At 42.8% G+C, this 21,536-nt stretch overlaps 1 protein-coding gene across 9 annotated transcripts in view; it reads right to left on the bottom strand.

The window, feature by feature from the left end:
• The window catches only part of SBNO2 (strawberry notch homolog 2), a 126,996-nt gene that overhangs the window by 79,648 nt on the left and 25,812 nt on the right, over positions 1-21,536 (bottom strand). For 5 of the 9 annotated variants that reach the window (XM_077842129.1, XM_077842132.1, XM_077842123.1 and 2 more), the window contains 2 exons: positions 4,971-5,193; positions 2,636-2,718 (listed from right to left, as the gene is read on the bottom strand). In XM_077842129.1, the coding sequence (XP_077698255.1) occupies positions 2,636-2,718; positions 4,971-5,096 (209 nt within the window). In that variant the 5' untranslated portion in view covers positions 5,097-5,193. Of the gene's footprint in view, positions 1-2,635; positions 2,719-4,970; positions 5,194-19,979; positions 20,111-21,536 lie in introns of all 9 variants that reach the window. The other 4 variants (XM_077842126.1, XM_077842128.1, XM_077842125.1 and 1 more) reach the window with 1 other exon arrangement.

Consider the following 21,536-nt stretch of genomic DNA (forward strand, 5'->3'; position numbering starts at 1 on the left):
TCATTTTCTTCCTCTCCAGCAAAAAACATATTTCCCATATACAAGCACCTTGCTAACCTGCTACAGAGTTTGCTCCAGATTTTCTCTTTTTTTGTTTTTTTTAAGTATCTCCTTTATGTGGAATAAAATAATGGAAAATTTCATCTGAAAGGTGAATTTTTTGATATCTTATGAGAATACTAAGATAGGAAGCTAAAACTGAAACCATTCTACACCCTTAACTTTAACATCCTCTTCCAAATAAACGCTATTATAGGCTCCCAATCCTGAAAAGACTCAGGTACGTGTATTACTTTACATGTGATAAGAATCCTATTACATCACTGGGACTACTCTTGCATGTAAAGTTATGCATGTGCTTAAGTCTTGGCAGGATCAGGGCCATAACAATAACATCGCCAGCATGGTGGATGTGAATAGTGAGTACTAGCACTGAACAGGGAGAAAGTGAAGGATAAAAAGACAGCAAATGATCAAACAGAAGGGAAAAAACAATAGATAAATCGCATCTCAGTCTGTGGTTCCATACAGCAAAACAGAAATTCTGTTATAGCTCCCTTGAGGATACAGAAAATGTAATTTACAGGAATCATCTTAAAAAAAAAGCACACCCTCTTCCAATTACGCAGACAGCCTGGCTAAGAGCAAAGAGGCTGAACTTATCCCACCACTCCTGCCCAAATTCCTGCTTTGAGGAGTAACTAACAAGGCTGAATAACTTCCACCACATGCACAACAGATTTTTGGTAACCATTTAGCAAAATCTGCTTTATAATGCAGTTCACCTCATGGTTGCTGGCTATTTTGTTTCCCACACTGAGGTGGGATGGGGATGGCAGACAAAAGCAGAAAGAAAAACAAGGGAGATAACACTAGTGTTATCCGAACAGAGTAGCTGGATTCTCATGGCTGGTGACTAGGTTGGGAGTCACAGGGTATGTGATTTAAAACCCCCGGCCATGAGTCTCAGCGCCCAGGTCAACAGGCTTGGGCTCATGGGGCTCACTTTATGATGCTAAAAACAGCTGTGTAGACATTCAGGCTCGGGCTGGAGCCTGACCTCTGAAACCTGGGGGTTCGGGGCGTGGGGAAGGTTTCAAAACCTGAGCTCCAGCCTGAGCCACAATGTTTACACTGCTGTTTTTAGCACCATAGTGCAAGCCCAAGTCTGTAGACCGGAGTTCTGAAACTCACTGAAGCAAGTTTTAAAATAAAGTGTAAGTAAACCCACAGCCTAACACCAGAAAGGGAAGGCTAATTAGAAAGGATCTTTCTGTTTGCCTATCGAGACATTCAAATCCTTCAGATGGGGGGCTGGGCTAAGGCCTCACACCCCTGAACTACGCCCAAGGGTCTATCCCAAAAGTTAACAACCTTACTCAACTTTGGGAGCCTGACTGTACTTTTCTTCCATTAGCCCCTCTCCGCCGCCCAAAACAACCCTCCCAAGGGAAACAAGGGACAGATGCAGCTCACCCTAGTCCCCATCTATGCCACTCCTTCCTTTCACTAGATGTGACAGAAAGCAACATGATGTCCCTTCACACCTTTTCCCAATACTCACTGGTCAGAGTCTCTCAGTCTAAGCTCTGATCCTTTTTGTGGTGGCATAATGCACTGCTGCTAACACTTCTCCCTGCTACTAGACCCCCAAACTGAGAAAATCCCAAAGGTGCATCATAGCCGGTATCCTTCTTACTCGGGCGGATAAATGTGCATAGTTTTGTGACCAAGAGGGGAGTGGTATTCACAGGGGCTCAGACTGATCTAGAGCAGACAGAGAACATTCAACACATCTTTATTCAAAGCACTTATCTTCAAGGTACTGAACAAGAGGTTTTCCAGTGAATCTATAAGGAAAAATATACGGCAGAATTCTCCCATAGGAAGGGCAATTGTTTGTATGCAAAGTTTACTGAAAACGTTACAGCCGTGCCTTTCACAGGCTGAAGCTATGCAGGGTGTATGCAGGTGGTGGGGATTTACTCAGGAGGAAGTTACAATTTCTCACATCAGCTCATACTTCTCACCACTGCACACCTTGCAGGATTAGTAATGAGGTTACTAGCAAAGCTTGTGATCTTGATATGCTCTGGTTTTCACAGTTAGTTATATGGCATGTGCATTTTGAATATAAACGTGCTAGCAACTTAAAATGAAAGCTTAATTCAGCAGGGTTGATACTACTAAGAATTATTAGCTTCCTACCATAGCTTTTAATATTGCTTCATCCACAAATGTGTCACTCTACCTTCCTCAGAGCAGAAATAACTTCCTTCTTCCCTGCACTGGCCATATAAAGCTACATGCCTCTATGATATATTAGTATAGCCAGATTGTATTAATGGTGTATTTTATGAACTCCATTAGTGTAACAAATCTAGACTCTAACAAGGCCTTTACTCCCCTAAATCAGTTTAAAAGCTTACGCAAAGTCAAAGTTTCCCATGTCTTCACAAAGGCTGTTTCTTTTCTTTTCCAAGATGTAGCAGTTTGTGAAATGCCACAAACACTGTGAGATGCCATTATTTCCCCATAAATTAGTGGAACAAAAAGTAAACGAAGAAAGCACTGAAGAAACAGTTGAATCATCGGGTGTGCACATATGTAGGGGAATTATATAAACAGCACTTACTGGTTTTCACTTGGAAAAGATGGAGTTGAGAAAGGGACAGATGAATAGAAGGGATTCCACCAATCAGGAGCCAGCATCGAGTTCTGAAAGCACAACAATACCGAGAAAAATTCCAGCATCAGAAAACTGCAACTCTGCTAAATCACACTGGTAGCTCAGAATTCAAGCCTTGTCCTGTGACCCCTCCTCTCCCTGCATGCAACAAACAGTGATGGCTTTTAATCGTTCACAAGTGGTTAGTCTAACGCCACACACCACGTCTGACTTGCAAACCTGCTGCGTTCTTACTTATTCCAGGAAGAGCTTTGGGGTCATTATCCTCATAGGTTATTCTCCCCGCCTACCCAGTTAATCACAAACTTTGTAGAAATTGGACTCTGCCTTGGCTAACCTGGAGTGAGTCGGGGCAGGTTTATACCTAGACAGCTAAATTTACTGCTCCCCAGCTGCTTTCAGTACCAATGGCAAGTTCTATTTCAGCGTGAGGCTCCAACATAAGCACGACGCTAACAGGATATTGTGTCATCTTTCAACTACTGACATTAATCTCCTTTGTCAATTGTTCACTGACCAAAGTGGCATTGACTTGTACAAGAAAACAAGGTAGTTGTTTTTTTAATTATAATTTCTATGTCCATATAAGGGCAAAACCCAGACCCAGAGTTGTAACTGTTTAGCTACAGAATTTACACCTGATCTGGAGAGAAAGGAAGTCAATGCAGGGACTCCAGGCTGCGTGAGAGAGAGAGAGAGAGAAAAAGAGGTGATTGGAGTGGCAGGCAAGGAAAATGATTTTAGTTGCAGCATGTTGAATGGGCTGCTATTCGGAGAAATGAGTGAAAAAAATATGATCGTTTCTAGAGGTTTTCAAAGGCCAATAATTTCAAAAGTGACTAGTAATTCGAAGTGTCTCATTTTGGGGGCCTGACTTAAGTCATCTATAGAGTGTCTGATTTTGTGAGGGCAGGTGCTCTCTGAAAACATTAAGAGTTCACATTGATTTAAAGCTGACCTCAAAATTGTTTACGCCCAACTTCCCCAGCTATGCAGCAGGTGCTGAATGCCTCCATGTAGCCAGACTAAGATGGGTACAAACTTCAGGAAAGCAGCAGCCATTAGTTATAATCAGAGACAAAAGAGTACTGGTGCCCAAGGGACACTCTGTTTCGATTGTAAAGCTATCTAGGGGAGGGACTTTTTTTTAAAAATCATGGGTTTGTACAGCAGGTCACAATAGGGACCAGTAGCAGGGCCCCACTCCTGAGGTAAGAGGAGCAAGAACAGCTGAGGAAAGCTGACTGAGTAGCTGACCACAGGTGTGGCCAGCTCAATCAGGGCTCAGCTGGCCCTGATAAGAGGGCTGCGAGGGAGGAGTTGGTTCAGTGTCTCACTCCAGCCTTGGAGTGGGAAGGACCTAGCTGCCTGGGAGCGCAGGGTACTTGAAGCAGAGCAGTGCTGGGGAAGGGCAAGAGGAGCTGGGGAGCTCCAGCCTGCCAACGCCCCAGACTGGGGCTTTGTTAAAGGCTTAAGCAGGTAGTGGGGCTGCAGAGGTGCAGCCTGGGGATAGGCAAAGGCAGCAGGTCCAACTCCCTTGCCAGTGATGAGTGGCCATTACAGTCTGCCCTACAGAAAGGGGGCTAGATGATGACTGGCAGTAGCCACTGAGGCAAGGTGGGTATAGCGGGAGGGGGTTCCCTTGGAAGGGGAGATCCAGAGTGTGGGGTACTGCTGGGGGCAGAACCGCAAGGAAAAGGGCACTGAGATCCGGGAGGGACACCGGTCAACAGGAGGTGCTCGGAGGGCTGGAAAAGAGCTAATTCCCAGACTAACCAGCAGGAGGTGCCGCACCAGTGAGTCTGCGACCTGGTACAGGACCCAATCCTGCTTGGAGACTGTAAATCCTAATAAAATACTATTCAGTCGTGTAACAGTGTCAGAAAAGACACAGCTACAAGTGACACTTTTAAGGTCCAGTACTTTGATAGCCAGCAGGGGTAGAAACAAATGGAAAGCTGGTAATCCAGCTTCGACTCTTCATCTCTTGCCCTAGCAGGTTGCAATATAATGGACTTTAAAATTATGTCGTTTCAGTCACAATCTTGCTTTTCCTCCCAACTTCAAAGTCAACATGGATTGTGGCAGCTGCTGCTTCAAATGTCTAGCACTAAAAACAAATACCTTATACCACTGGACAACAGCCTGGAAAGCCAATTTACCAAATAGAAACTGTAAACGTTTACTTTGTTTTCCAAGATTTCAACGTTGCTGTGACCCCCCCCTCTGGCAAAAGCTCCCAAATCCAATCATTTCCATGCTAACCTGACAGGACCCTCACCTCCATGGCAGGTACACTGAGCTGGGTCTGGAGGTTCGGCATACTGTATAATGTACTGCCTGACTGCTGGTGTTCATGCTGTGGAAAGTTCTTCCCTCCGTCCATGGCAGGATGTGCTGAGGGCATCAGGCTGTCTCCTGCAGCATGAAGTGTCAGGGCTGGTGGACTATTCTAAGGAGTGGTGGAAGGTTCTTTATCTGTGCTCTTCACCCTGCAGCATGGCCTAGGAGAGAAAAGAAATACCTATTGTCAGTTTGTAAAGTGGGAGGAAATGCAGCTAGCCCCATCTAATTAGGAGACCAGCACGTGGAGGTCAGGCTGCATAGAGTCCCCTACTCCACCATAAAGTCTAAGGCCTTGTCTTCACCAGGTGCAGAGCCGTCCCTAGGGTATGGCAAATCAGGGCAACTGCTCCAGGCCCTGCACTCTGGGGGAGCCCCATGCTTCCTGAGAAGGTGGGCAGGGAGGTGAGACAGAAGTCAGTGGGGGGTAGGGGGGGGGGAAGAAGGAGCCCCCCACCAACCTCCCTCTTCCCCCAGAGCCGCCTCCTGCCCACCAGCGGGCCCCGCCGACCAGCATCTCCCTCTCCCTTCCAGCATCTACAACCAATCAGCTGTTTTGGGGCATCTGGACTCTGCGCTAGGTGGGGAGGAGCAAGGGTGCAGTGTGCTCAGGGGAGGGGATGGAGTGGGGGATGGGGCCTGGGCGGAGCCGGGGGGAACCACCCTCCAGCAGATAGAAACTCAGCGCCTATGTCCCAGGTCCCACACCCCCTTAGGACAGCCCTGACTACGTCTGTTTTTAACCTGAGGTCGCTAACATGGTAACTAACAGGAGGCAAAATCCCAGTAAAGACAAAGCAGTTTGTAGGTTTCACAAGTGTTAACAGATTGAGTTACTATGAGGGAGCCTAAGATTCACCTAGACCGGGGAACTCATCTTAAAATACTAACTGCCTTGTCTTCACTAAGATCGTAGTTGGTTACCACATGTTAGCTAACACAAGTTAAGAACACACCTTTTTTCCAAATGAAGATGCACCCTACAGGGCTCGCAATTTTCACTCAGAACAGCAGCAAAGCATTTGGAAAGTACTGTTACACCCCAAAGTCTATTTCACACACAGGAGGGTTTTAAAAAACTGAGATTCTGAACAGCTGAGAATCTAATCCAATTGTGAAATTTCTCTGATTTCGCAATACTTGCTCATCTTTGTATGGCACAAGAGGCAAGCGCTTGCTCTCCACTGATGGGCAATGTGGCAAACTCACATTCTTGGAAAGCAGCTAAAATGCAAGGCAGGGCCCTGGGTAAAGTCCACAAAGTCAATTTGGGACAGACCCGAACGATCAGTAATTAGAATACATATTAAAACCTGTGCATACCAGACTCAATCCTTTCACAGTTGCAGGATACACGAGGTTAGTGGGTTACAAATTGGTGTAATGAATTATAAATCCTGTGCCCTTACTGAATCCATGATTTTTAGTGTCTAGCAAAGTTATGAATTTAAGTTCCCAGGCTACAACTAAAGGCATACGATATAAAGGAACTTCATAAAGACACTGCAAGGCCTTAAAAGTAAGGAGCCCTCTTTTCCTTCAAAGTCCGACCTAATTAAAAAAAACAGCTAATTTGGGTCCCAAGAGGATAAGGAAGAAGGCTGTTCTGAGGCTTGTAAGGGCCTCTAGGTTTACTATGGCCTAGTCTACATTAGGATTTTACATCAGTATAGCTACTTCTCTCAGGAGTGTGAAAAATCCACGTGGCAATACTGACCGAACCCCCTGGGATAGACAAGTGCTAGGAGGATGGAAGAATTTCACCACCTGTCGGGGAGGTGGATTACCTACACTGATAGGAGAATTCCTCCATTCAGCGTAGCTAGGGTTACCCTTTGAGCAGGGGGTTGGACTAGATGACCTCCGGAGGTCCCTTCCAACCCTGAGATTCTATGAAGAGATGCAGGGCGCCGCTGTAGGGTTGTCAGCGTAGACATACCCTGAGCTAGACCATTTCCTAGCTAGCGTAGGCTTGGTATCAATCAACGACCTTGTCTACGTTTGGCATTTCTCTTGTATTCATGGATGTGTTGCCTGCCACCAGTGTAGACTGGCCACTGGCATTTTAATAATCATGTTCTCTAGCCCTACACTAGTTTCCCTTGAGATGCTCCATCAGGAGGAAAGAAAGAAACAAGGAGAAAGAGCCAAAAAAGGGGTTAAAAAGTAGACTATAAACATGTTTTATTGGATAACCTCATTTCCCATCCCTAAGTGTAGCTTCCCCTCTATTTCTCTTACTATGCCTATTACTGGAAGAGTCTGTTAATAAACCCACTCTGCTCCTCTCTTTTCACTACTCTGATAGTCACTCATCTTCAGTGACCTTCATTTAAATACATCTACTCTTTAGGGCCAAGTCAAATGACCTTTCACCACCTATCCAGCCGGGGCTGAGAGTACTCTCCCTGAAGTTAACAGAAAAACTGATTTCCATGGCAACTGGACTATACCCCTCTTCTAGTAATTACCACAGTTGTAATTGACTGGCCAACCTGAGTCACACCAATGATTGTGTAAATCTGTTACCCTCATTTCCAGTATCTCAACCCAGTTCAATTTATCTCACTTTCTTTCTCGCTCAAATATTCACCTACTAAAAGCTACATGTGGTATTTTATTGTCACATATTATCTTGCTTCGGAAGAAGTGACAAGTGGAGATTTCCTTTCTGAGTATCCTACTGATGAGTAACAGCTATGCAGCACAGCGGCCAGAACCCCAAAATCACCAGAAAAAAGGCAAAGTACATACCTGAGATTTCCCCCCCTCCTAAATCAGTCCTATACAATGTCTGATGCAGAAAATATTGACCATGGGACTCAATTTCTTCTTAAACAGATTTACTCACTAAAACTGCATCATCCCATTTGTCACCAGTTAAGGACTACTAATGTGCCCATACCATGACCTCCAATTCAGTGACAGAAATTAATCCTGAACAGCTAGGCAGAATCCAAATGATTTTCAGCACCTGTAAAGTAACTGGAAAGGACACTATCAACTACCTTTTTTGCTAGACTGTCCATTTGCTCTTGCAGGCTTAAAGGGGCACACTCAGGTCTAATTTGGCTTAATTCAGATACCAATAATGTTATGGTTAAAGCAAACATTTAGAAAAACCTAGGAGCAAGAGAGATTTCCACAATTTCTTTTTGATTTCAATATGACTTTTTTGCCCTTTCGTTTCCTCCCTCCCTTCCACGCCAACACCCAAAAACCACAACACATTATCCTGCAGCATTTGCTGCCTGAACATTGCAGCAGTGGGCTGGTGCACGAGAACTTGAGAAGTGAAACTAACTAGTGCATTTTCACTGTCCAAGCTGAGTAAAGCAGAAAAACTAAACAGCACAGAAAGTAAGAGAGTTCTTAAATGTTCAGTTTTGATCCTTTAAAGGTGTCATTTGTAACATGAGAAATTTTTTAAAATCCTTTCTGACTCAACTGCATCCCTTTAAAAATAAGTGACAAATTTCAGCTGGCAAATTTATTCCTGCATTTGTAACAGACAGTGAAGTGAACTTGACTTTGTGTAGCATCCATGGCAGGACACCTCTTGGAACAGGGCTCATCAGTCAGCTGGGAGAGCAAAGTGTATTTTGAAACCTAGAGAGACTCAAGGGCTCACACTTGTATAATGTTAGTTCGAAGTTAAGAGTCAATAATCCATGCATTTAGGATATGAATGGCTCCACCATGATTTTATAGCAAACCTGTACCCCAAAATAGTTGTAATGACAATCCCATATTTGACTACAAGGACAGTTCTTTTCTCAACCCTATTTGTTAAAAAAGCCGAGACTGAAGAGTACTGGATGGCTAAAGGGCTTGATAATAGATTAGAAAAATGCATTTCCAGGTTATTCATTTAAATCCAGCCTAGACCAATAGTGATGAGAAGCTACCGTGCCCAGCTGAAATACAATAGACAGGAGTCCACAGCTTAACTCCATCCCCTCTGCCACTAGTACCACAATGGGCATGAACTGGCAGCCTCTTTGGCACACAGAGGTCTATGGATATGGAAAGTGAACTAGATGGTTTCTCCAAGAAGCACTGCAACACAGCAGGGGAGCTTGCAAGGCTACTAGGGATGTAGTAGCTGTTCTGTGGGTAAAGAGTTGAGAGACCATCAGTATTCTCTGCAAGCACTCAAATTCACACAAATATATTCACTTACATTTACACTGCCTGATTATTTTTCCCCCCAACAAAGATTATGGTAACAGAAAAAGTACTCCCCATGTTTTTAGTTTATTTTACATATCTGACAACTCTTGGGAAACCGATTACACAGCAGCAGGGGAGAGAAAAATATTTTAAAAGCTATGAAAACCTAGGGTTGTAAATCCACAAACATTAACTGAGGCAGGTGTAATAACTGAAATGACTTTTAGCTCATGTTTTTAAACCCAACTAGATTTCAAGTGAAAGGGGTCCCTTTAAATATATCACCCACACAAATATGTGGGAGTTTGAATTTGTAATAGGCCAATTATCAAACAGGCTGTGCTTCATCCCCCAATACAAACCTGCTGAAGCTCCAATTTCTATATTGAAATTCTATCACTAAGCATATAGTTATTTGTCCAGAAAACAAAACATTATTTTAACACATGCTTTGTGCCAAGACTTCATGGAACTTTCCAACACTTCATGAAAGAGCTACAATTTGATCGGCTACAAAGGAAAAATCATTGTTTTATTTTTTCAAAGTAATACTTAGATTATATGCTCTTTGGGCCAGAGATCATGTTTTCATTGTAAGTATGTACAGTTCCTAGCATGATGGGAACTCAAAACTTGATCAGGGCCTCTAGGCACTGCTGCAATACAGATAAGAAATAATGTATTCCTCTGTAAACACTGTTTTTCATTGCAATAATATTAGCAAGGTCTGCAAGGGATTCGTCCAGACATTGCATGTTTACTGTAACACACTTTTAATAACATTTCCTGCTGCTGATGGAATCTTAAGGCTTGTCTACACTTGAAATGCTGTAGCACTTCAGCGTAGACACTCACCACAGTGACGGAAGGGGTTCTCCCGTTTGCATAAACTAATCCGCCTCCCTGAGAGGAAGTAGCTAGGTCTACGGAAGACTTCTTCCGTCGACCTAGCACTATCTACACCAGGGGTTAGGTCAGTTTAAGTACATTCAGGGGTGTAGATTTTTTTTACATGCCGGAACAACATAGCTGGGTCGACTTAACTTTTGAGCGTAGAACTGGCCATACTGCAGGATCCTGAATTCCCTACTTAGGCAATCCCTCCCACTGGTTTCAGGACTGGGTCTGTCGGGCATTTAATAAAACCACCTGCACACACACATAAAATGTTAAGTAGGACTCATCCCTGATCAGAGTGCCGCACAATACTGGCCAGCTTGATAATAAGAACCTCTGAAGACTTTGCTGCTGCTATTTCATGGATGTGCAAGTGCTACCCTATTCAAAGCCATTTCAGGATGGCTGCCAATATAATGTGCTAGTTCTGAATAGATCTGCAAATACTTTTTAAAAGAAGATCATGCTAACAAATTAAAAATAAAAAAAAGTTACAGTTCTAAATGCAAGCATTGAGGGCATATGGTTAAATGCTCTCACATGAATGGGGCTCACAAACTGAAATAAATCATTTGCCAGAGGCTAAGCACTTTGTGGTTTAAAAGGTTTCCCTTTAAATACAGAGGCAGTCATACTGGGACTCAGATGGTTTATGCAACCTTATAAATCCATGTCAGGTAGAAGCTGCAGGCTCAGCAGGCTGTGGCCGTACAGTAGAACGCAAATTATGCTGAGTAAAACTGATCGGTTATGCTCAAAGCAACTGTAAGCTTAAACAAATTAAAGCAGAGCTTTTTCTGGGAAGGTTTAAACTGATTACAGAAATCTGATCTAACTTCAACAAGACAACTAATCAGGTTTTTGTCCATCCCCATTGTCTGACAAATTATAACAACTGTCAGAATTTATTCCCCATTTTAAATGTTTTTCACCCCAGTAAAATAAAAAAAAAAAAATCTCCAAGTTATCAAGAAAAGGAGCACTTGTGGCACCTTAGAGACTAACAAATTTATTTGAGCATAAGCTTTCGTGAGCTACAGCTCATTTCATCGGATAAGCTTATGCTCAAATAAATTTGTTAGTCTCTAAGGTGCCACAAGTACTCCTTTTCTTTTTGCGAATACAGACTAACACGGCTGCTACTCTGAAAAGTAATCAAGGTGCCTTTAGAAAAAGGACAAATTTCCTGAAAGAGCACAGCAAAACCTTGCCCCAAAACAGAGTTTAGATAGTGGCAAGGTAGCGTCAGCAACATAATGTCAAGTTATCTGAACATGCTATCAACCACATTTAGTTCATTCAGATAATTAACTAATGGCTAGTAGAAGAAACACCTCTTTCCTAGGGTTAGGGAGTCACCTAAATCAGTTTCCACTTGCCTGCTTTTTCCAGAGTTTTACATGTGCAGAATTATTTCTTTTTATTACTCTATAAAATCCATACTCTGATTTTACAGTCATAAGTCCACAAGTACAAATACCCCAAAACGTTTAGTTAGCATGCTGGGTACTAGCTAATGCCATTACGTGGACTTCAGTCCCCTTGATCTATTAACCAATCTTCAGCAGCCCCAGAACATCTAAGGACTTCTTCCTCCCACCATACATCACATGCATTAGCTTATTAAATGGAATTTGCAAGAGGGGGACAGAGAATATGCTGGCGTGAATTCATATCTGGAATGTTTTAGATGGTAACCCAAGATACATTTTGAAGAGATGCCCTAAGCCCCAGCTACTGATCATTAGTGGTCTTCAGTTCATTGGATCTTTTCTTTTTTGGTTTCAGGGTTGCCCTCTTGCTCCTTTTTACTCTACCTACTGTTCCTGACATGCTCCTGTGATATTACACGAATTACAAGTTACATCTAAAAAGAATACAGCAGCAGAGGGTTGAAGTTTAAATGCAAAGCAAAGGTGGTCGTTTGTCTGGGCTCTTTACTGACCTCCTTTATGCCCTGCAAAAATGACATCATATTTGATTTAACTTTTTTGCCTGCTTTTATAAGTTCCTGACTTCCATCTTCTGGCTGGGAAATTTGGGCTGGAGGACATAGATGGTTTCATCCTAGGAGGGTGAAATCTGAGCTGCAATATCCCAGCCCCTAAATGAAATGTCAGAGATGAGACCTCCAGCTCAAATTTCATTCTCCTGTGATGTCCCCATCCAGATGTTCCAAACATCACGATGTCCTCCAACCAGACAGACATGTCGCAACCTGATATTGTTAATATAAACAAGCAAAAGTGTGTGTGTGGGGGGGTGATTTACATAAAACTCTGAGGTCCTCTATGATTGCCATTTACTGCTCTTACACAGTTTTTTCTTTACAGATCACCTTTCCTAGGCAAACAGGCAAGCTCAGCAGTTACTGGGCAGAGGTGGTGAGGTCTGCTGACCTACAGGTTAAAGTCAGAGACTGTTTTAGAGATATCGATATACTCTGGTGCCTTTACAATAGCACGTCTGTTCTCTTCACCAGAGGGTTTTTTTAAAGTTTGTAACAGCTTTTGATAGGAAATCAGAAGCCATGATTCCCGTAACAGCTGTAGCAAATGTACAGCTTCACTTATACATCTAACAAACAGTAACTTATGAAGGGTAAAATCAATATCAGAAATTCTCCCTGTCTGTTCTACATTATCTCATGTCTTGGCTCTTGGCAACATTACATTTCACTTGATGGGTTCTCTACAGCATAGAGTGCATTTCTTTAAAAATGTACTTAGCTCCCTAAGAAAACTCTTACACAACAGCCTGTACCCAATTAGCAAAATGAAGAAAAACAGCTTAGGAACTGTAAGACTTTTGAGCTCCAGAGATACTAAAATCCTCTCAGATACAAAACAATATTCTGCACTAAGATAGTGGACTTCTTCAGGAGGACCTCAGAGTGAGTAATAACTCCATTTTACAGAGGGGGAAACTCATGCATAGAAAGATAACTTGTACAAAGACACCCAGAAAGCCAGTGGTATAATTGGACATAGACCTCAAATATCCTGACATCTAACCACTAGAAACCACTTCCTTGTAAAGTCTTCCACACTAAAAGTAAATTAATCCCTTTGAAATCATCCACGTACCCAAAACAGATCAAAGGTAACGTGCACCGCTAGAGAAAATCTACCTTAAAGATCCACAATGGATAACACTTTATTATCTATACACGTAAGCTTTTTGTTGGTTCCGATAAATTCAAGCATGTACACACAATTCTAGATCAGCCTGAACTGATGCAAAACATCGTTGCAGTTGTGTATTTACTTCTAAATTTGAGTACTGGAGAAAGCTGGCACACTGCAGTACTGTGGTCCTTTGGTGGTCTCTGTTTTAGGTAAAAAGGATGTCACAAGAGAGGCAAAAAAGCCAGAAAGTTGAGACATGTAAGAGATCCACTTTTTCATCCTGACATCACACACTTTTTAGATTTGCTACCACAAAACCAACCGGCCTCCAGCGGAACGCAGTTTGTTTTCTGAACAGAGACTGTGGTTGCATAGCACAGTGGGTGCCATAAAAAAAACAAAACAAAACCATTTGCCACTCTGCCACAACTTCAGAACCATTAAATGTCTCCAGTTCTAAATAGAGGAAGATACAGCAGTTACATCAAGTGCCAGGGGTGGTGAATGCAAAGAGTTTTTAATACCTCACTGTACACTCACACTTTGATATGGGCCCGTTGCTGGCTGGCTGGCATATTTAAATTCCCAGAAGGTTCTAAAGCCATTCACAGTGATACTCCATGAACCCTATGAATGAAGGTCAACACTGATCATGAAAAACCAAGAAGAGATGACAACCCCAGGGAGCTATTTCTGTTTCAGCAGCCTCCCAAAAGCACATGGAAAATTACAAAAGTGAGAGCAAGTTTTGTACAAGGCCACAACTGTCTCACTTCCATGCACTGTGCTGCTGTTCCAGGCTTTACATTACCAAGGACAGATGCAATGGAAGTCCACAACCCCCAAATCAAATGGTTCAGCAAGTTTACACTCAATCCATTCCTCCTCCTCCCTTGGCTCTCCTCCCAAACTGGCAGTAAATAACCCCCATTTTTTAGGCAAGTTAGAGCTTTTCATCTTAAGATCTTATAAGAGCCACTCAAAGCATTAAAGAGGAATTATTCCCTACAAGCATCTCGTCTATCCTAGAAACATCAGAACCTCCAAGGCAAGCAGTGAACAGAGATAATTTAGAGTTGCAAGACTTCTGTCCCTAACAATGGGAGCAGTTATCACACTTTTACTACATAAGCGGAAGTTTATTGATTTTCTAAGTTAGACATTGCTGGAAGTCACCTACAAAGACTCAACAGCCAAAGTTCTCTGCAACTAGAGTCATAGGTGGAAAACATATTCAAGGATCACTTTGTCCTACCAGCCTTCAGGCATTTGGGGATTGTTCAACACTTATGACTTCTTCTTTGGGAGAAAACTGTGCAGTAAAACAACAGTTCCAACTTCAAGAGTCATAAACTGCCCCATTCTCTCCTGAGAGCTAGAGAATATGAAATGCAGATATGGGGGGGGAGGAAAGCAACGTCAATGGTAGAAGTTAAGTCATCTAACTCATCATGTACATCATAAAGTAGCAAACTCCTGCAACGGACATGTACGTCAGCACCCAGCCTTTGTCACATAATCTTAGCTGCCAGTTCCTTATCCTTGAAAAGTGCCAATAGAGTATCAACAAAAGGAAACAAAATTATCTAAATTCCACTCTAGTTTTCGCCAATGAAGTTTTAAAAATGGGACACTATTACTACTAAGCCTGCTACTTAGTTTGGACACTTTTATTTCAAGACATAAGCCAATTCCTTAGTTTTAGCGCTATCCTAATAATTAAGATTAGAGTACAATCATGCCTTGATCATGTGCTTCATCTATTACCCAAAAGCATACGATACCATCTGACATGACCACCTTTTGAGGATACTGGCAGAGAGAGATTTCCAAAGGATCTAAATATACCCAGCACAAGTCTCCACCACCACCAGACTAAGATACAAACAGTAGTAAGCAACACTGAGTGGTTTTCTACTACACAGAGTCTTAGACAAGGGTATGTTTTTTTTCCCCCAAGCCTCTTCAAGATATACACAGATTTTTATTATGATATAAGCCTTAGAAGGTTTTGACAAAATGGAAGGAGCTGGAATCTCCATTGGTGGACATCTTTTAACTGACCTCAGACACGTTGATGACACCACGCTCTTTGCTACAATCTCTGATGCAATACGTCTATAACAAGGAACTGGGGAATAGAGACTATTCCTGAACGCAACAGAAACAAAATGTGCATACATTGACAAGACAAAGAAAAAGAGGATGCAAGAAGGCATCACAATTAATAGACAAGCTGTAGAGGCAGTAGATGAATTTAATTATCTAGGACAGAGGTCTCAAACTCCCAGCCTGCGGGCCATCTGCGGAACCTCCCCAATGTGGCCCACGGGGCTCCAGCAGTTTTGAGGCTGGGTCTCTCCCTTGGCCCCACCTGCCACCCCCAGGCGCTCCCCCACTCCAGGCAATTTACAATGGCCCGGAGCCCCGGCAGCGCAGTGGAGCTGTGTGGTGTCTGCCTGCTCGCTTCACATGTCTGCCAGCCCCTCCCTGCAGCCTCGGGGTGGGGTGGAGGTGCGCCTCTGCGCCCTGCCCCTGCCCCAAGAGCCCCTACAGCCAATGGGAAGCTGCAGGGGCAGTGCCTGGGGGCAGCAGCATGCAGAGGCCCCCCAACCTGCCCTGACTTGGGGCCCCAGGTAAGCTGATCACCATATTTGGGGTCGGGAAGGAATTTTCCTCCAGTGCAGATTGGAAGAGGCCCTGGAGGTTTTTCGCCTTCCTCTGTAGCATGGGGCACACGGGTCACTTGCTGGAGGATTCTCTGCTCCTCAAAGTCTTTAAACCACGATTTGAGGACTTCAATACCTCAGGCATAGGTGAGGTTTTTCGCAGGAGTGGGTGGGTGAGATTCTGTGGCCTGCGTTATGCAGGAGGTCAGACTAGATGATCATAATGGTCCCTTCTGACCTTAGTATCTATGAATCTAAGCGCTGCACCCCTCAAGTCCCTCCCAGAGCCTGCACCCCCTCCCCTATCCCCCACACTCCCTCCCACTCCCAAACTCCCTCCCAGAGCCTGCAACCCCACCCCATCCTCCTGCACCCAGCACCCAAACTCCATCCCAGAGCCTGCACCCCAGAATCCCCCCCGCAAACTCCCTCCCAGAGCCTGCACCCCAATCCCCTACTCCAGACCTCCTCCCCCACCCAACTCCCTCCTGGAGCCTTAGGCAGGTGAGGGGCAGAGTTTTGGGGGGCAGGTTCTGGGCAGCATGAGTGACATATTGGCCCACTGGGAGGATTTGAGGCCTGGCACTGGCTCTAAGTTAAATTGAGTTTGAGACCCCTGATCTAGGATCATACATATCGAACCAAGGAGGCTGTTCCAAAGAAATTGGAAGATTAGGGATGGCTCACTGAGCTATGGCCTCCGTGAGAAAGTGTAGAAAAACAGTCACGTCTCACAATGTACAGAGGTGCGACTAGTGAAAAGCTGAATTTTTTTCCATAGCAATTTATGGATGCAAGTTCTCAGAAGTTAATACTGCTGACAAGAAGAAAATGTAAGCTTTTGAAACGTGGGCTGCAGAGTGCTCTTGAGTATCTCCTGACTGGAGAAAAAGATGAATACCTATGTTATAAATATTATTGGAGAGAAGCAAACACTGATGTTGGAAATCAACAGACACAAACTTAAGAACTTTCATCACATTAGGCACAGAGATGGAAACAACCTTGAGAAAGTTATTATGGAAAGCATGGTGGAGGGTCATTGTAGTAGGGGACAAGCAGCAAGGAGATGGATGGATGGATGGTGTGAGGCTTATCACTGGAAGGTTAGCTGCTGAGTGGTCAAAGTTAGCAATGGATCACAAAGGCTTCTGAAAATTCTGTCATCTCACTGATATTCAGGCACGAATCCATGGATTTATGTAATCATTAGTATAGAGTTTAGCATCTTCCAGCCAAAGATCTCAAAGCACTTTCCAAACTGATTATGCCTCCAAACGTAATTGTGAAGTCATTATGCTTACTCTGCAGGTGGGTAAACAGACACAGAAGGAGACCTGGGCATCACCACAGAAAGCTCAGTGAAAAGCTTAGTGACCAATAGCGGTCAAAAAAAGCACACAGTGTTAGGATATATGAAGAATGTGATAGAAAATACTGAAAATATCGTGATATAAATCACTGATATAGCCACACTATTCAGGGTGAATTCAGTTCTGGTCGCCCCATCTCAAAAGAGATACAGCTAATGAAAGCAAACACTTATTTTACTAAAAACGTAACATATGGAACTCATTGCCACAAAATGCAGTTGAGCAGAAGAGTTTAAGACACTTATAACACAACATGCAGAGTAATGTTAGACAGGATACATTTATAAGTGACAAACTCTCAGGCTTCAGGGCACAAAGCAGCCGCTGGAACTACTCCTATGGACAAACAGTTGAGCACAACCAGTAACCCCATGCTAAGCAGTAAGCAGGCACGTCTACATTTGCCAAGGCCGATGCAGAAGAGGAACCCCAGCAGAATAAAGTAAATGTTTATAAACACAGGAACAGTAATTTCCCTCTGTAAGGATCACGAAGAACTAATGAAGCGATCTTTCAACGTGATTTACAGCAGAGGCACTCAAGTGATGGATTACACACACTCATGAAAAAACCATTAGGCTCACTCCTTAATGGCTGGACATCCTATGCTTAATAATGAAACTGTTTTCCTACGCAGCAAGATAAAGCTATGAGCAGTCTAATTATATCAGGAATCATTCTGATTGAGATATATGAATAGTTTCAATATAAATAGACTTTCACTTAAACAGTTCATTATGATAGAGTTTCCCTACCCATTCCAGGCCCACAATGGGGCAGCTTTTGTCTGCAGCTAAGGAATATGACTAGTTGGAAGTGAAGAACAGAGAGATTTAGATTTTCAAAAGTGGCTTAGGCTTTTTAGAGAGCAACAGCGATGTGTGTGGCAATCTAGTTTGAACTCACACTGACTGGCGACTGGAGAAACTCAATAAGCAGCTCCGCTATAATCAGGATCAATAACACCGTGAGTAAGTGCCCATTTCATGGGCATATACCGTTAAGAAAGCTGTACAATACCAGTTGCATATTTCATCTTCTATAAATACAAGCATTTCCTCCATGCCATGCTGTTACAGAAAGCTGGCTAGGAAACCACAGGTATGTACAGTATACACAGTCAAACCCAACTTTGCCATTCTTGAATTATATGGGCCTGATAACAACAAAAAGCCCTTGGGAGCTTGATCTAGTTCCTTTTCCTACCTGAAGATTTATCACAGTGATTATTCCCTTCCCATCTGTCCATCCACAGACACTGCATGCAAATGAAATCTGGAAGCTTGCTACACCCAGCCATCTCCCTGATTCCTTATGTCAACTGACAATATCTATCAGGCACATACAACTTGCAAGGACCACTGCCTTTGTTAGCAGGGGCGCTAAAAGTTAAACTAAACTCTCTTAATAAAAACACACACACACACACACACACGTACGTACGTAACCCGAGAAATAGGAACTAAGGAACTTTGGAAACTGAAAAAAGATTTTCACATCTCAACAGCCAAGCCAGATGCAAGTTCCCCTTTATGTTCAAACAATATACAGAGAGAAGTACTAATTCATACCAAGCAGCAATTTGTCGTGAGAGAGGAAGCTGGAAGTCACGACTCCTCAAGTAATTTGCTCTGCTAATGACTTATTTTGTGAAAATGGGCAAACCTTAATCTTTTCTGTTCCTCAGTATACCCATCTGTTAAATGGGTCTAGTAACCTCACAGGGGATCTGAGAGGTCTCATCATAGTCTGAAAAGCACTGAGATTTTCAGATGGGAGATGCTATTTGAGTGTAAAGTTTAATATGATCAAAACTAGCAGGTGCTTGCCTCCTTAGCCCACAATACTATATTTAAATGGGAAGTGCCACACAATTATTTTTAATGCTTTCCATTATTTGCAGTAATCTTTAAAAACTGAAAAAGTTTTTCCCCAACTGGTTTAGTCCCTTTTCGTTTGGCACACTTAGTTTCTCCAAGAGCAAAACTCAGCGCGATTCTGCTTTGTTTATCTCCTTGTCTGAGGATCTGCATATCAGTCACACTTGGACAAGGGCTCCCCCAAATTAATCTGTGCACCCTCTGCTAGCCAGGCATCAGACTACGCAGGAGTAGAGCAAGAACTGCTCTAGGATAATTCAAAGAGAGGGGCTTTTTACAATGCCCTAGCAATAGACTGATGAATTTATGTTTGAAAGACAGATATTCAGAATCTAGAGTTTGTTCTCTACCAACTTAGACTATGACGGTAGATTCAAATGGGTCAATTGAAACCGCTTTTTAAAATAAAAACAAAGAATCAGCATATTACCAACTGTAGTGCAAAATATAGCAAATTGTAACCCAACTCACCCAATCACAGATTAACGTGCAATGTAGAAAGTTATGGGAAAACAACTGAAGAAACTTAAACCTAACTTTACACTGATTCTGAATAGAACCAAGTCTACTTATGACAGCCAGCAGAGGATAACATCAACGTGAAAGATATTAAACATTCTGTATGTGATTAAAATGGGCTCACTATAGGGCATGCCGTACCACACAGTTTATGGTACACTCCGGACACACCTGTATGTACCTGAGATACATTGATTTAAGAGCACAGATTTTACACGACCCTAACAATGTAAAGTTTGCATTCCCAGCGTATCAGAACTGTTCATAGAACTGAGCAAGAAAGGGGTAAAATCTTCCTCGCTACTTACCTTGGCTGTGCAAGTTATTAGAGAGTCACGGCATGGCTGCAAAGAATGTATTTGGCAGATTAACTGCTCGAATTGTACACTCAGTAAACAAAGGGGAGAAAAGCTGAGATCACTTCCAAGTTTCTTGACATCTATACGGGTGAAAGTAAAAAAAAAAAGCAAACTTTACTTCTGAAGACAAGTGTCTACGGCACCAAGAGGAAAAGTGTCACCTTTTAAGCAGCCCTAACCCCACCTCTTTGAAGCTCAGACCATACTGCAGAATCAAAGGTGCTTGTTGGGAGGGAATTTATTCCTTTAAATGAAAATATCTGCTCTCCCACAATCCAGTCAAGCCAAAAGATAAAGCCAGGTGGGTTTAAATTAGTGGTGTAACAGACTTAATTACAGGTGCCAAGAAAAGACTCAGCAGTTGGAAAACAACACACCCAGAGAGAGGCCTCTTGGATTATAAAAACAGAAGGAAACAGAAGTACAAACAATGAACCCTATTTGACAAAGTCATGGCAAAACTTAAACTGCCGGAGGACACTACCAGAGAAATTGCACTCTGCAAAGAAATGTGGGTCTAATTCAATATAAGCTGCCACACTAATGCAACACTGTGGCTGGGAATCTAAAATGAACAAGAATCAGGAAATCTCTCTAAAAATAATAACTCTGCCCCTTTGCACAACTGTAGCATTTTATATCACTCGGTACATTGTTAAAATGTCTTAATCTATAATGTACAAAGCAGATGAGTTACGGTTGCCGCGGGAATCTTTGAATGTCTTGACTTGCACATTTACATTCTCAGATATAACACTGCATTATCAGCTTCCCCTATTGAGTTTTCTACTGTTTAAAAAAATAAATGGAGAACTGACTGAGCATACATTCAAATAAACATGCTATGTGAGGCTGTAATAAATTCACTTTGTGCATTTATTTGAAGGCGTGCTCACCTGTAGTCTGCAGAGTTAAACAGTGAAATAAACTCAACCCTGAGTATTTTATTTCCACCCCTACTTAATCCACCTCTACTGGGACACTACAAAAGGGCTGCCAAGCTCAAGAAGAGGGAGTAATGGAATTGGGGGGAAAACTTCTCAAGAAGCACCACAGCACTGGAAACTAGGACTCCTGAATTCTTTTATTTGCTTTTCCACTAAGCCTGGTCTACACTTACAAACTATATTGATATAACTATGGCAGTTAAAGATGTGGCTTTTTACCAACAGAGTTAGACCAGTACAGGTTCTAGTATGAATGCAGTCATACCGGTATAATAAAAGTGCCTTATACTGCTATAGTTATTCCTCCTCCCACATGGAATAGGATTACCAGTGGAAAGCTCCTTTATACCCATGCAACTGCATCCACACTGGGAGGGTTGTTTCACAACTACACAGATAGTAACTAAAGTGGTACAACTTTCTAGTGTAGGCAATTCTAGTGTACAAATGACTTTGTAATTTTGGGCAAGTCACTTAACCCCTCTGTGCTTCAGAGTCTCCAACTGTAAAACGGGTATACTATCACATAAGGTTGTTGTATTACCTCACTAATGTTTAT

The sequence above is a fragment of the Eretmochelys imbricata genome, chromosome 25 (genome assembly GCF_965152235.1).
Source record: "Eretmochelys imbricata isolate rEreImb1 chromosome 25, rEreImb1.hap1, whole genome shotgun sequence".
NCBI lineage: Eukaryota > Metazoa > Chordata > Testudines > Cheloniidae > Eretmochelys > Eretmochelys imbricata.